Genomic DNA, 14107 nt, shown 5'->3' with positions numbered 1-14107 from the left:
AGATATTTTCACAAATTTTCTTGGAAGTGATTATATCGAAAAGATGCCTTCAGCAAATTTGTAGCTCTTACTTTTGCAAATAACTTTACTGAAGACTTTAAATATCTATTTTGAATATTTCAAAAGTTTTGGCTTGTTGTTTGTTGATTACTCTTTGTCGCCTATTAGATTTAACTCGCCGCCCAGATAGCTCTGAATTAGACCCACTGGTGCCCTAAGACGATTTCGCTAGATTTTCAGAGCACTGTGAACCCAGTACATTAACGCAAGTGGCAAAATGTTATCAAAAAGTTTCGTGAAAATGAAAATTCCAGTAATGATGATGATTTTCCCGAACGGTTCGTTTTCTAGAGGTTTTTATTTGTTCTTTGGCATTAGGATTAGCGATAATAATTCAAATCAAGGATACTACTGGGAAGTACCCTTTAGAAAAAGTCGATGTCGAAGTAAAATTTGGAACGATGCACGCATGCACTTCAGAGATAGCGTGATATCAGGAGCTGCGATTTCATTTCAACGCTTTTTTGCGAAAAGGGCGATACTTACAAATGTAAACATAAAATTTTTTCATACATGCGAATGAGGGTTTTGAAACGCAACAAATTAACCTAAAAATTTAGATTCTACGATATTGCTTTCTTAAACTACAGCAAAAAATAATAAACGAGCGAAACTGAATTTTTGTTTGTTTATTTAAAGTTTCGCCCTCCACGCTCCATGCAAACAAACAAAGCGATACTTTTTTTGCTAGCAGTTTAGAGGCGAAACTGTTTTTTCGTATTTTTTATGATTATCAAGCTGATACCAGCTATAAATAGTAACGATGATCGCTATTGAAAAAAAACCCGGACGAAATCGGTGGTGTAAAACGGTAGTTATTGTAAAAAGGGCGTAAGGGCGATACTTCAGTGCTGATAGGTGGGACCGAAAAAGTGAACAATCGCCAAAGGGGCGATACTATCATTTTGTCAATTTCAATAGTGAAAACAAATTTTACTTTAATAATTTCAAATACTTTATGAAGTTTTGGGTTTGATCACTGAATCATGCAATCTAGGATGTAAAAACACAATAGTTCTTAAATAGGAAATAAAACCAAGTCTGGAAATATTCACTGTTGATTTTCTTTGAATGGTGTCCCTGCTAATATCGCCCTTTTCAAGAAAAAGCGTTGATTTCTTAGTTCTCAGTCGCGTTGGAAATTTGAGTAAAGTATAAACTTCAAATCGATTAAAAAAAAATTCGATTTTTTGGCTCAGCACGATATATAACCCCCTTAGGAAAATTCAGTTTTCCCACCACAATTCAGATATTTTATTAACAGAGCATTAGCAATAATTCGTTTGTATGTCTATTTTATGGGCCATTTTTTCGCTTTCCCATTGATTTGGTTTGAGATTTCTAGCACTGATGTTGTCCCATGCTGATTTGAGTGCTTTTCTGAGTCCTGCCACTATCCCATGTAGTATGTGTTATTAAAAACATCGCGAAGCATCAAGTTCTAAATGTTCTCAAACGATATAATATCCAAAGAGAGTGATAAGAGTTATAAGAAATGTCTCATCACACTGTTAGGTGGATTAAAAGCGTTTTTACACTCTATTTTCAATCATGCTGGTTGATGGAAACCAAAACATTAAAGATTAAGTACTTGGTGATAGCAATAGTTTATAATTCATTTATATAATCACAATTCATTGAAAATATAATGTGGTATTTTCCTCGATGTTTTGGGCTAAGATTCATTGCTTCTTCACTATAATAGAGCAAATGATCGAAAGATTTGTACATTTTCATTAGTATAAGGAAGATGTTATAAAATATGAATTGGTTAGAACACATTTCGAATAATTAAAAGTATGTTATGATAAGCGAGTTAGTTATTTTACGTTCGCATGGACAAAATCGCATATCAGAGTTATTATACCAGCATTTTCTCAAGAATCTATAAGTTTAGCACGAGGTAACCACACATATCAAATGGTATATTAGATATGCTGCAGGCACGTAAGCTGATGCTTCAGGGTTCGAGACTAAGTGAACCCATTTGTATGAAAAAATGCTAAAAACGTATTAGGATGTGAAAATTTTAAAACAATTTGCTTTTTCAAAAAACAGTAGTGTTTTAGTCGTAAGAGTGTATAAATGATGTCTGTTTTTGCCACATGGAATCAGACTAAGTGTCGCCCATTTATGTACAGTATATTTGCGCATTGTATACTACTTAGTTGTACTGTACCTATATTTACATGTTAAACTTGGTTGAAATTTCAGTAGGTATAACTTCAAAATTGTTTGCTGGGAATACATCTCCGCCGTATAAGTCAACAAGCACGAAGTATACAGTACGGACATCATACGCGCAACTCGGTGCACCGCGGTGTGTTGCCGATCCGCATCTGAGCAGTACCTCGCAATCATCTGGATATCTAAAGCCACCAAGCTAATAACCTGGTACTAAACGAACTGGAAGCCTGGTTCCTTTTAAAGTTTTTCCATACGGCCCTGACAAGAACCAATCGATATTCTCGACAGATCGAAGCTTTAACTATCTCTAGAGCTTAGATCTCTTTTTCCTAAATTTTCTAAAAGAACGTTGAAAATCAGGTGAGTGACAGTAAATCTTCAGGAGGCACTACGAAAAAATATGATGGTGGAGTTCACCATAACTTAAAATCTTCTGCACCAATCGTTCTGAAATGTTGCACAATTCTTCTTCACATCACTGCCTAGATAACAACAGGAGCTTTTTTCCTAAATGTTAGTATTACTATTTTAACAATAACATGTTAATATTTTTTTTAGTAAAAATCGGACAAGATTTCGAAGCGACTGGGGCTTCACTGTCACTCGTTCAATTTCAAGTATTTTACAATGAAATTTTGAGAAAATGTTGCTCAATTATGGTATTATTATTTGGAAATTGAATAATATGCTAACACTCTGTATTGCCAACATTATTGTAGCATTTTGTTAAATGTGTGTTTTTAGCGAATTAACATTGCCCTCCCATTAAGAACGGAATACGAACGAGTTAATCTCTCATATGTCGTCCATAAATCCAAAATCAAATGCCCGATTATCTCAAACCAATTAGAAAATAAATTTGGCAAATTTTGCAGACTCATGCAGTTAATGATTTTATTCTATCGAGCACGAGATTAACCCAATCATGCTCAACCTTTTTTCTAGCGCATACAGGGTACCCAAACTATTTTTTGCTGAAATCCGTTGCGGCAGAGAAACACAAAAAACCTATTTTGATAAAAATATGTGTTTTTCTCACAGTGTTGGAATTTGTTCAATTTTTACCTTGCGGTGCTCAATGCAATTCTAGAATATTTACAATAGTCCAAACGCATAAAAAAGCAGAATGCAGCTGAAAATGAGAGGTTTTATCAGTGTTCGATAAAATTTTAAGACCACGAAGATATTTCAAAATTTAATTTTTCACCCGTCACTGAAATTGGCAATATCTTCAGTTCTACGAAGAATACTTACAACTATTAGTGCCCAAATGAAAGGTTATAATCCCAATTGGTCGGTATTAAGTCAGACCGGACTAAGTCACAAAATTTTAAAAAATGAGATAATGATAACAATGGATACAATCGTCATTTCAAAACTGGGATAGGAAAGACGGATACCTGGCACAGCTAAGATGAACATTTTGGTAAAAATAAACATAGAACAAGGGCAGAGTGAGACGCTTCTCGATTAATAAATTTTGTTGCGACTTATGAAAATTTTTTCACCGATCAAGTGCAAAATGATCCATACATCATGTCAAGCTAGAAATCTTCCCCGAGATCAACCGGGCCCCTTCCGAATTTTTTTCTGGCTGTGTGCTTGTCAAACCGTCTTCCTTCTCAAGCAACTTCATGCAACCATGAAGGTTCGCTTGCAATATTACAATTTCACAAACTGCGGATTACATTTTATAAACATTATTAAAAGAAATGCAACGCAATATTTTTTATTTTTAGCCTTCAAACCTCTCCAATTGCCATTGCAGTATGTCATATTTTGAAAACTTGGATTAAAGCACGAATCATATATGTCACTGATTCTTAACCGGGGAGTATGTCATATTTTGAAAACTTGGATTAAAGCACGAATCATATATGTCACTGATTCTTAACTAGGGTATCTTTTCCGGTTGGATATTGAAATTTAAAGCTTTTTGGCAACAAAAAGAAAATAATATATTGCTAGCAAACAAAATAGATTTTCACAAACAGTATTATATCATCGCCTCCAGTTGCCCAGTGAAATGAACCAGCCCCAGATAATAAAAGTACCCCTAATGCGAGGAAGTATAATTTCGATTGACTTTAAACAAAATCCGTTTAGATCTGCAGTAGATGTTGAACTGTTATTAACAGTGAAAACGGATCTTAATCTCAAGTATGTGACATACATACAGTTACACCACGTGAGAAACAGTGTATGGGTAACGTTTAAAAGTTTAGTCCAGGCAGAAAAGCTTATTGCAAATAACAACCTGAAACACGGCGTCGAATATGAAAATGTTAACCCTCAAAAAGACAAGCTAAAATTGTGACATCAAGAAGCATCGCTCATACGACCCAATGAGATCAAAAACCTCTTTTTTGTCGTTTTATCAGTGAGAGAATCGAAAGCCCGAAAATTCTCGATCATTTGTTACTTGTTCATTGAAACTAGAGAACTGTAACTAGCCGGGCCTCTCTCTACCTTGAATTTTTGAGGGTTAAAACCAAGATCCTAAATATATGGATGACGACAAAATTTATGTGCGCCTACACGATATAGCGCCGCGAATTAGATCAGAGCACATTAAAAGATTTTTGTCAACATACGCAGAAGTGGGATCCGCAATAAACGATATCTGAGGTAAACTTTTCAGTGGCATTCCCAACGGCCTTCGTGTTGTTAAAATGCGATTGGCAAATAACGCTGCGCACATACCCTGGTCAGATTCCTACCTGACGAAAGAGGGCAAATGGGCTGACTCCCAAGTTGTGTTGGACAACACTGCTAATGCGTCACCGCCAAGAAAAAGATACAGAGCACGTAGCATAAAACCTTCCTGTCTGCAGTAACTTTGTGTTATTCTTTTATTTATGCGTGTTTTTACAATATAAACACGAAAATTACATGGCTCAGTTAAGCTAACGCATTGAGTCGTGTCAAATGAGACAAAAATAAACATAACCATGGCTAATTTCGAAGAGGTCCCTGGTACGAAAAAAGTTGAGAACCGCTGATCTAGACGATGTGATACTTTATTAATTTCATTTTTTTTTTGTGAATTTTTACATCACGGAACCATCCATTTCTAAAGTTGCCCGAAGTTTCTATGGGAGCCTTAAAATATATGGAGAATTATCATGGTATCAGATTTTCACTACGTCGTAAGTGTCAACGTAGTATCAAGTGTAAGATTATTATATTAAATTTTATGCCCAACAATCTAAATTAATACAAAATAGTGATTAGGATATTATTGGAGAGATGTCTGAGGGATATTGGCAAATGACTAACACACTAATGAACAAATCTATTTAAAGATCCTATTCAAACTACAAACCGATAACTAACTGTTGACCGATTAGGCTCAAATTTTTAACGAGTGGTCTTAAGGCTCTTATCTCAAATCGCACGATAATGATTCGAACTTTTTAGTGTCGAATATTTTTTTTGAAAGCAGGATTTTGAATTGATAGGACAGTTTATCACTAATAGGGTGATGAATTTAGTGATTTTTGTGAAGTTTCGTTAAATATTAAATATAAAAAGTAATATGTTGAATTTTAGTTTTGTGATTCGATACTACGTACGTTTCGATAGTACGTACGCTAAACGAAGCGAAGGTGTACGTACTATCGAGGTATACCTGTACATACATACCCACACACACACACATACATACATTTTACCAGTTTGTCGACCTGAGTCGATTGGTATATGAGACTCGGCCCTCCGGGCCTCGGAAAAAGTTTGCAAAGTTTGAGCGAATTCTATACATTCCTTTTGTAAGAAATGTAAAAAAGATATAACATTTAATTGGAATATGTATTGTGTTTATAAAATTGGAGATTGATTTTTCGATGCGTTTTGACTAATAACATCATCGTTGCACTCTCGTGCCATCTGGCGGTAGTAGTTTAAATCCAACGGGTGGATTACGGTTGGCTTTGAAATTTGAGTCTCAGTATGTTTATGTTTATCTTTCTCCTTTGACTTCGGAAACCGAGCGCTGCGCGTAGTTAGTTTGCAAGATCACAATTTAATTTGCTTTTTGGTGCGTCTATCATAAAATTTTAGAAATGTGAATTTGCCGATATCATAATAAACGTCCATCAGTGTTGTCTCCGGCAAAAATCGTACTTATATAGACGTTGTTTTCATTCATTCACGCGATTCACTCTAAAATGTTACAAATTGTTTATTCTTGATATTGATTTTCGATCATTTCGCACTTTACTTAGTCTTTCTCCAATCACACGCGATCGAACCGATTATCGAGTATAGATATAAGATTAACTCACAGTTTTAGTAATACTTCTGCGGCCAGCTGTTTGGAGTTCAAATTGATGTAGTTTAGGGAAAAAGGTAATTACTCTCGATGGCCGGCTATCCAGAGTTTAAACACAAGAAAAACATAAATAAATGTCTTTTTGCTTTGAGCATTCGTATACTCGAAGATTAACCATCCCACCGAATAAAAATATTCATTTCGTGGTCGCATTGCCTGCTTGTGGCGAATTCTAGACCTATACCTGTCCTTCAATCGAACTCCGTAATACTTATGGAAGCGTCGCTGAGTCGGGGGCTTTCTCTAAGTAGGTATTACATCAACATTTCCTACCCTATTCTAAGTATTGGTGAAGATGGTCGTGGCCGGCAATAATGATTCTCATACTGTTGGTTTACTGAACTCAAAAGAGATAAAGTTCATTCCCGATCATTTATCTCACAAGCAAGATGAGTTGAACTACCTATAGGCAACACAGAGCCGTAGCAACCGAAGGGGCAAGGGGGGGGGGGGCTTTGCTCTCATACATTTTCCGTCGCACCGCGCATTTTTCTCGTACTTCAAATTAATAGTAGAAAGAAAGATAAGAAATGAAGGAATAATTAAATAAAAAGCAATAAAGTGATCCATTTGTATAGTTTATACTGTGCTAATTAGTACCGACCCCAAATTTCGCCGCAGTAAATTGTCACACAACGCGACCCTGCGCATGTATGTGTTGGCGGTATACTACCCAGTAACTCGCCAGCGGGCGATATCTGGCAACTTTTCCGTCGTATCTACCAGATTGCCTATACTCACGATTGATCTTTGTACACTCTTTACGCATAAGTTACCATATTCACTTTCACAAAAGCAATGTAAAATATATTCAGATGAAAAAAATAACTCTTTCATTTCTTGTTTAAATGTTCAGGTGTCATACGGTATTAAATAAATCATACGCAGCGGCATCCGAGTGTCGTGATGGTCAAGATTGAAAGTCGGCTAAAAAACCTTGTTTGTAGGAATCGGGTATATTTTTCCCGGTTTTTATATTGAAGGTTTACTCGGCTCTTACAAAGGAGAGTCACAGTCTGATTTTTATACTTGAAGTTTTAAGTCCGATTTTTAAATTCTAATATATTTGAGGCGGGTTTCAGGAAGCATATTCTGTCCTTGGGACTTTTATTTTCGGTCGCTCATTTATACAATAACAACAATGGTTAAAATTCTACTATTGCTGCTTCAATCTAAAGAATGAAATTGAAGATTAAAAGCGTGAAAACGTAGTCCAAATGAAACACCATACATACATTGTATACATTTTATCAGTCGTCGATAGCATCTACGATCAGTAAAGACAATTAGTATAGATGTGCTCTTCGAATGAAGCAAACATGTGAGTACTGAATAGTTATGTTATTGAAATTATCCATCACCATGAGTTATACAGTACTCTGCACTGTCAAGAGATCTAGACATACAATAATTATTGATTATCAATGCATTCAATGGTACGTTAAACTTACATTTGTGTCGTTTAATTCATCATCCGGTTGTAAATTACCAAAGTTACTATTATTTCTCGAAGATCGCATCGTTTCGCTAAAAGCATGTATGGGGAGAATGCTGGTAGATTTCAAATTAGAAGCCACCTCGTCATGTTGTTCGCCATCATCATTTTGATCATCAGCTTGCGAAACTGAACATGACACATCTGTAGTATGAATACCGCTATCTTCACGATCGGTATCTACATTATCATTGTCATCAAGGTATGTCGCTTGTTTTTGAGATAAAAATGCATGATATAAATTGGACTCACTCACCAATTTATGAGCAAAAATGTCCTCTTGTTTTACGATTTCAACGTGTTCATTGCTTGTTGTGTTGTGGTTTGTCTGTTGTTGCACTTTTGGCGATGTTGATAAAGATTGTTTTATAAGGTTACTCGTATCGTTAGCGACATTTTTTATATCCTTTTCGAAAATTTCGAATCTATTCTTCAAATCAGTGAATGAAACTTCTGGCACTATCCGTTCTTGTTTGACAGTCTCAGATGCATCTGCTTGGCTTAAATATAGTACCGACAATTTATCCTTTATGCTCATAGTGCTGATAATCTCTGTGGACTGCCGCTTTGATTCATTTTCACTAGAAGAATACGGTTGTTTTTTCTCAAATAACTCCTTGCGTTTCAGAAAATCAATTTTCGGAACGTCCGAAAGCGAAGTTTTTAATAAATTACTTGCACTCAAGTATTCTAGATTGGAATTATCCTGACGATTAGTTGTATAATGAGATTCTTTGCGATCAGAACCACTTTCAACATCCGACAGTAGATTGCCTGCTCTCGATATTCGGGATTTATAATCTTCAATTGCTCCTTCATAAGTGTATTCATTCAAATCGGCATTTGAGGTGTTTTTGCTGGGATTTAAATAGTCTTCATGTAAGTTACTAATACCTGCAAATATATTCTTTTCTGTTGACTGTAATGTATAATTAGCTATTGAAAATATGTTACAGATATGAAGCTATTACGTACATCTGAATTACTTAGTCCAAGGTCACTCAGATCGTTATCATCATCATTAGCATAAATAGGCAAATGCTTGAGCTGTCTGGATCCTCTGTAAAAAAAAATGAAATATGCGCAAGTAAGTCGCGAATACGGATAATACGCTTTTATTCCACCTAACAGTGTGATGATACATTTCTTATAAATCTTATTGTTTTCTTCGGGTATTATATCGATTGAGAACATTTAGAACTTGATGCTTCGCGATGTTTTTGATAACACATGCTACATTACATTATCATTAGCACATCACATTAGCATAGGACAATATCAGTGTAAGAAATCTAAAAGGCTAAACCAATTTAATGGAAAAGCGGAAAAATGGCTCATAAAATAGACATACAAACGAATTAACACGTTAACGTTAATAACATATCTAAATTCTTCAATGAATGCAGTGTGTAGGGAAACTGAAAGGGGTTATATATGTTGTGATGAGTCAAAAAAATCGAAAAACCATTTTTTAATAGATTTGAAGTTCATACTCTCAATAGCGCTTAGTCAAATTTCTAACTAAGAACTAAGCACTGAAATTTCAGCGCTTGATATCTCGCTACCTCTGAAGTGCATGCGTGCATAGTTCAAACTTAACTTCGATATCGACTTTTTCTAAAAATGACTTCCCAGTAGTATCTTTGATCTGAATTGTCTGGTAATTGTTCTGAATCGCGGCTTTTTCGAAAAGAGGGTTAATTGGTTTTGTAAATGGTTCTAAATTGCCTATTTTACAACAAGCAATGAAAAAAAATTCGGGAGAAAAGCTTTAAAGTAGTTTAAACTGGAAAAATAAGTTGTTCCCACATACCTTACTAACAATGACATTGCGCATGAAAAAGTGACGTTAAGGGTGAAGGTAGTGTGATGCGGACTTAAACTAGGGATAGCCCCTATGTTTGAGTATACTGGGCAAACGAGTGGATTACAGATTTGATTGCACCCTTCGATAGCAAAATCAAGACCTCGTCCAGCGGATTCTCAGCGGCTTTGCGCCAATTCGAATCCTTGGACTCGACTATGCGGCCAAACCGCTCACAGTACCTTCGCCGTTAGCATCACTTTTACATGCGCAATACCACTGTTATAAAGGTAAGTGGGAACAACTTATTTTTCCAGTTTAAATTACTTTAAAGCTTTCCCCTCGATTTTTTATTGCTTGTTGTAAAATAGGCCATTTAATTCAAAAAAAAAACCTTTTTTCGAAAAAGCCGCGATTCGGAACAATTACCGATCTGAATTATTATCCTTAATCCTAATGCCAAAGAACAAATAAAAAACTCTCAAAACCCGTTAGGGAAAATCACCATCATTACTAGAATTATATTTTTCACGATACTTCACGATAAGCTTCCATCTCTTCTATTAAAAACCTGTTTTAATCCACCTAGCGGTGCAATTGTGCCTTTCTCATTTCTCTAAACTATGGCACGGAGGCTTTTTATGTTCAACATAATTGTGGAAATGTCCATTACATTCTTAGTACACTTTGCACTTATACACAATGGCATGCCAGCCGCGAACTTGATGAGCTACGTGTCGACGGTGAAACACTTGAAACAAAAAAATATCATACTCCATTAGCCTAATCAGCATTAGATCAATGTTATCTGCTTGCTAACTCATTTTGTCATGCGGGGATGAGTACGTGAGGAGGGCGAAAGTCCCATGAACGAACGACTCCCCAGCTTAAATTGGTATGCTTTGTAATATAGTGGTGGTTTAAAGATGATGGGGTTGAAAGGGAGGGGTATGAGGTGGTGGTCTGAGGGGTGATTTAAGGAGATTTTTAAAGGAGGGGAGTGAACAGTAGAGGGGGGGGGGTGTAACCCCTCTCCGTAAACCATCAACTACGCCCCTGTTAAAATCCAGAAACCTTATGCGAGTCGAAAAAAAAATTTGGCCGGGATTAGGTTGACGTTTTTCAAAGTGATTGCATAACCTTTCTATATAAGAAAGGCAAAAATGTGCAAAATCCAAAAAAGTGAATCTTCGTCAAATTTTTTTCGTGTTTGCATCAAATCTCGACGTTTTATGCACCTTGAATACATTTAGCATCAAAAATAAAAATTCTATTTTTAATTTTTCCTATAGTTTTTATGAGAAATTTCTGTGTGGCCGCACTCTGAAACCCGTAATTCCGGAACCAGAATTCCGATCGATCCAAAATTCAATAGCAGCCGATGGGAAGGTTGCACCTTTCATTTGAGACTAAGTTTGGGCAAATCGGTCCAGCCATCTCTGAGAAAAATGAGTGACATTATTTGACACATACGCACATACACACACATACACACACATACACACACACATACATACACACATACACACACACATACAGACTTTTTCCGATTTCGACGAACTGAGTCGAATGGGATATGACACTCGGCCCTCCGGGCCGGGATTAGGTTGACGTTTTTCAGAGTGATTGCATAACCTTTCTATATGAGAAAGGCAAAAATGTGCAAAATCCAAAAAAGTGAATCTTCGTCAAATTTTTTTCATGTTTGCATCAAATCTCGACGTTTTATGCACCTTGAATACATTTAGCATCAAAAATAATTTTTTTTTTTTTAATTTTTCCTATAGTTTTTATGAGAAATTTCTGTGTGGCCGCACTCTGAAACCCGTAATTCCGGAACTAGAATTCCGATCGATTCAAAATTCAATAACAGCCGATGGGAAGGTTGCACCTTTCATTTGAGACTAAGTTTGGGCAAATCGGTCCAGCCATCTCTGAGAAAAATGAGTGACATTATTTGACACATACGCACATACATACACACACACATACACACACATACATACACACATACACATACACATGAGAGGATCATCCTCAACAGGCTCACCCCGTACGCGGAAGGTACGGACGGTCTGTCAAGCAACCAGTTTGGCTTTCGGAAGGGTAAGTCCACAGTGGACGCTCTCAACTCAGTGATAAATACTGCCCAGATAGCGATCCAACGAAAAAGGCGAGGTATTCGATACTGTGCGTTAGTGACACTTGACGTGAAGAATGCATTCAACAGCGCAAGCTGGGATGCCATCGCGCTCTCGTTACACCGGCTTAGCCTACCGGTGGGTCTGTACCGGATCCTGGAAAGTTACTTCCAAAACCGCGTACTGCTATACGAGACCGATGCCGGTCAGAAAAGGGTTCCGATTACCGCCGGAGTCCCGCAGGGCTCGATCCTAGGCCCGGTGCTATGGAACCTCATGTATGACGGGGTTCTGAGACTGAAGTTCCCTCCTGGGGTCAAGATCGTCGGCTTTGCCGACGACGTAACCTTGGAGGTCTACGGGGAGTCAATTCCTGAGGTAGAACTAACCGCAGAACACGCGATTAGCACGGTGGAGGAATGGATGAGCGCGAGAGGCCTGGAGCTCGCTCATCATAAGACGGAGGTAGTTATCGTCAACAACCGCAAGTCGGCACAACATGCAGTTATCCATGTGGGAGAAGTCGCGATCACTTCACAGCGAAGTCTGAAGTCTCTCGGAGTCATTATAGACGACAAGCTGACCTTCGGCAGCCATGTCGACTATACGTGCAAGAGAGCGTCGACTGCTGTTGCGGCACTATCGAGAATGATGTCCAACAGCTCAAAGGTGTGCGCCAGTAGACGTAGGTTACTGGCAGGCGTTGCCGTATCTATCCTCAGGTACGGCGGCCCGTCATGGTCAAGAGCACTGAGGGTAACCAGTTACCTACAGAAACTGGAGAGCACCTACCGCGTGATGTGCCTCAGAGTGATATCTGCCTACCGCACGGTATCACACGATGCATCCTGCGTGATAGCGAGCATGATGCCAGTCGGGCTGGTCATTCGGGAAGATGAGGAGTGCTTTGAGCTACGTGGAAATAGGGGAGCCCGCGAGCGCACCAGGGTGACCTCGGTCGCCAGATGGCAGCGTGAGTGGGACAACTCCTCGAAAGGTAGGTGGACCCACCGGCTGATACCTAGCATATCGAGCTGGGTGGAAAGACCCCATGGGGAAGTTCACTTCCACCTGACACAATTCCTGTCAGGCCATGGCTGTTTCCGTCAGTACCTCCACAGGTTCGGACACGCGGAGGTCCCAGTCTGCCCGGACTGCCCAGGTGTAGATGAAACTGCCGAGCACATACTGTTCGTATGTCATCGGTTCGACGTCGAAAGAAGAGCAATGCTTGACGTCTGTGGCTGGGACACAACCCCGGATACCCTTATTCAGCGGATGTGTCAAACGGTGGAGAAGTGGAACGCAGTCTCGGCTGCTACCATCCAGATTGCCAGTAGGCTACAGGTAATCTGGCGAACCGAGCAACAGACGGCGGGCACGGCTAACTAGTGATTGGTTAGCTGGAGCGAAAAAGGCCAAGCGCAAAATAAGAGAGTGAATGGTCTGTTCATGCCGAGGTAGGTTGGCGCAGCGAATGGCAACCGCGTAAGGGGTAAACCCAGCCACCCCGAAGCAAGACAGAAGAGTGAGTGTATAGGCGTATAAGTGGACTGCCTCATGCCAAGACGGGAGGGTCGTAGCGTAGTACGTTGGAACTAAGCTATCGATGCCTCATGGCGTGGCAGAGGAGTGAAAGGGTGAGCATCCAAGTCAGTCTCACATAGCATGTTAAGGGTGAGCATAAAAGTCAGCCTCACAGGTTGGTAGAGGCTAGCACAAAAGTCAGCCTAGCAAGGAATGAAAAAGGTGAGCACAAAAGTCAGCCTCGCATGGTATGTCAGAAGTGGGGCCTAAGGAAAATGTCCCACATGGGATGCCAGAGGGAGTGACAAAGGTACAATAGAGTGGCACGATTGAGAGTGATTCAGGTGATAGGGTGAGCACCCAAGTCAGCCTCACATGGATGGGTAGGGCGAGCACAAAAGTAAGCCTAGCAAGGAATGAGTAAGGTGAGCACACAAGTCAGCCTCGCATGGAACGTAAAAGGTGAGTACAAAAGTCAGCCTCATGTGGGAGTGTTTGAGAGTGAATCAAAGTGTGATTGAGAGAGCACCCAAGTAAGCCTCATACAGGATGTATGATCG

General features: G+C 38.7%; 1 protein-coding gene across 11 annotated transcripts in view; it reads right to left on the bottom strand.

The window, feature by feature from the left end:
* LOC131683134 (uncharacterized) overlaps positions 1 to 14107 on the bottom strand; it is a 1279861-nt gene that overhangs the window by 567434 nt on the left and 698320 nt on the right. For all 11 annotated transcript variants that reach the window (XM_058964951.1, XM_058964952.1, XM_058964944.1 and 8 more), the window contains 2 exons: positions 9051 to 9135; positions 8032 to 8994 (listed from right to left, as the gene is read on the bottom strand). In XM_058964951.1, the coding sequence (XP_058820934.1) occupies positions 8032 to 8994; positions 9051 to 9135 (1048 nt within the window). The remainder of the gene's footprint in view (positions 1 to 8031; positions 8995 to 9050; positions 9136 to 14107) is intronic.

Source organism: Topomyia yanbarensis, chromosome 2 (assembly GCF_030247195.1).
Source record: "Topomyia yanbarensis strain Yona2022 chromosome 2, ASM3024719v1, whole genome shotgun sequence".
NCBI lineage: Eukaryota > Metazoa > Arthropoda > Insecta > Diptera > Culicidae > Topomyia > Topomyia yanbarensis.
This window is presented reverse-complemented; position numbering and strand designations above follow the sequence as displayed.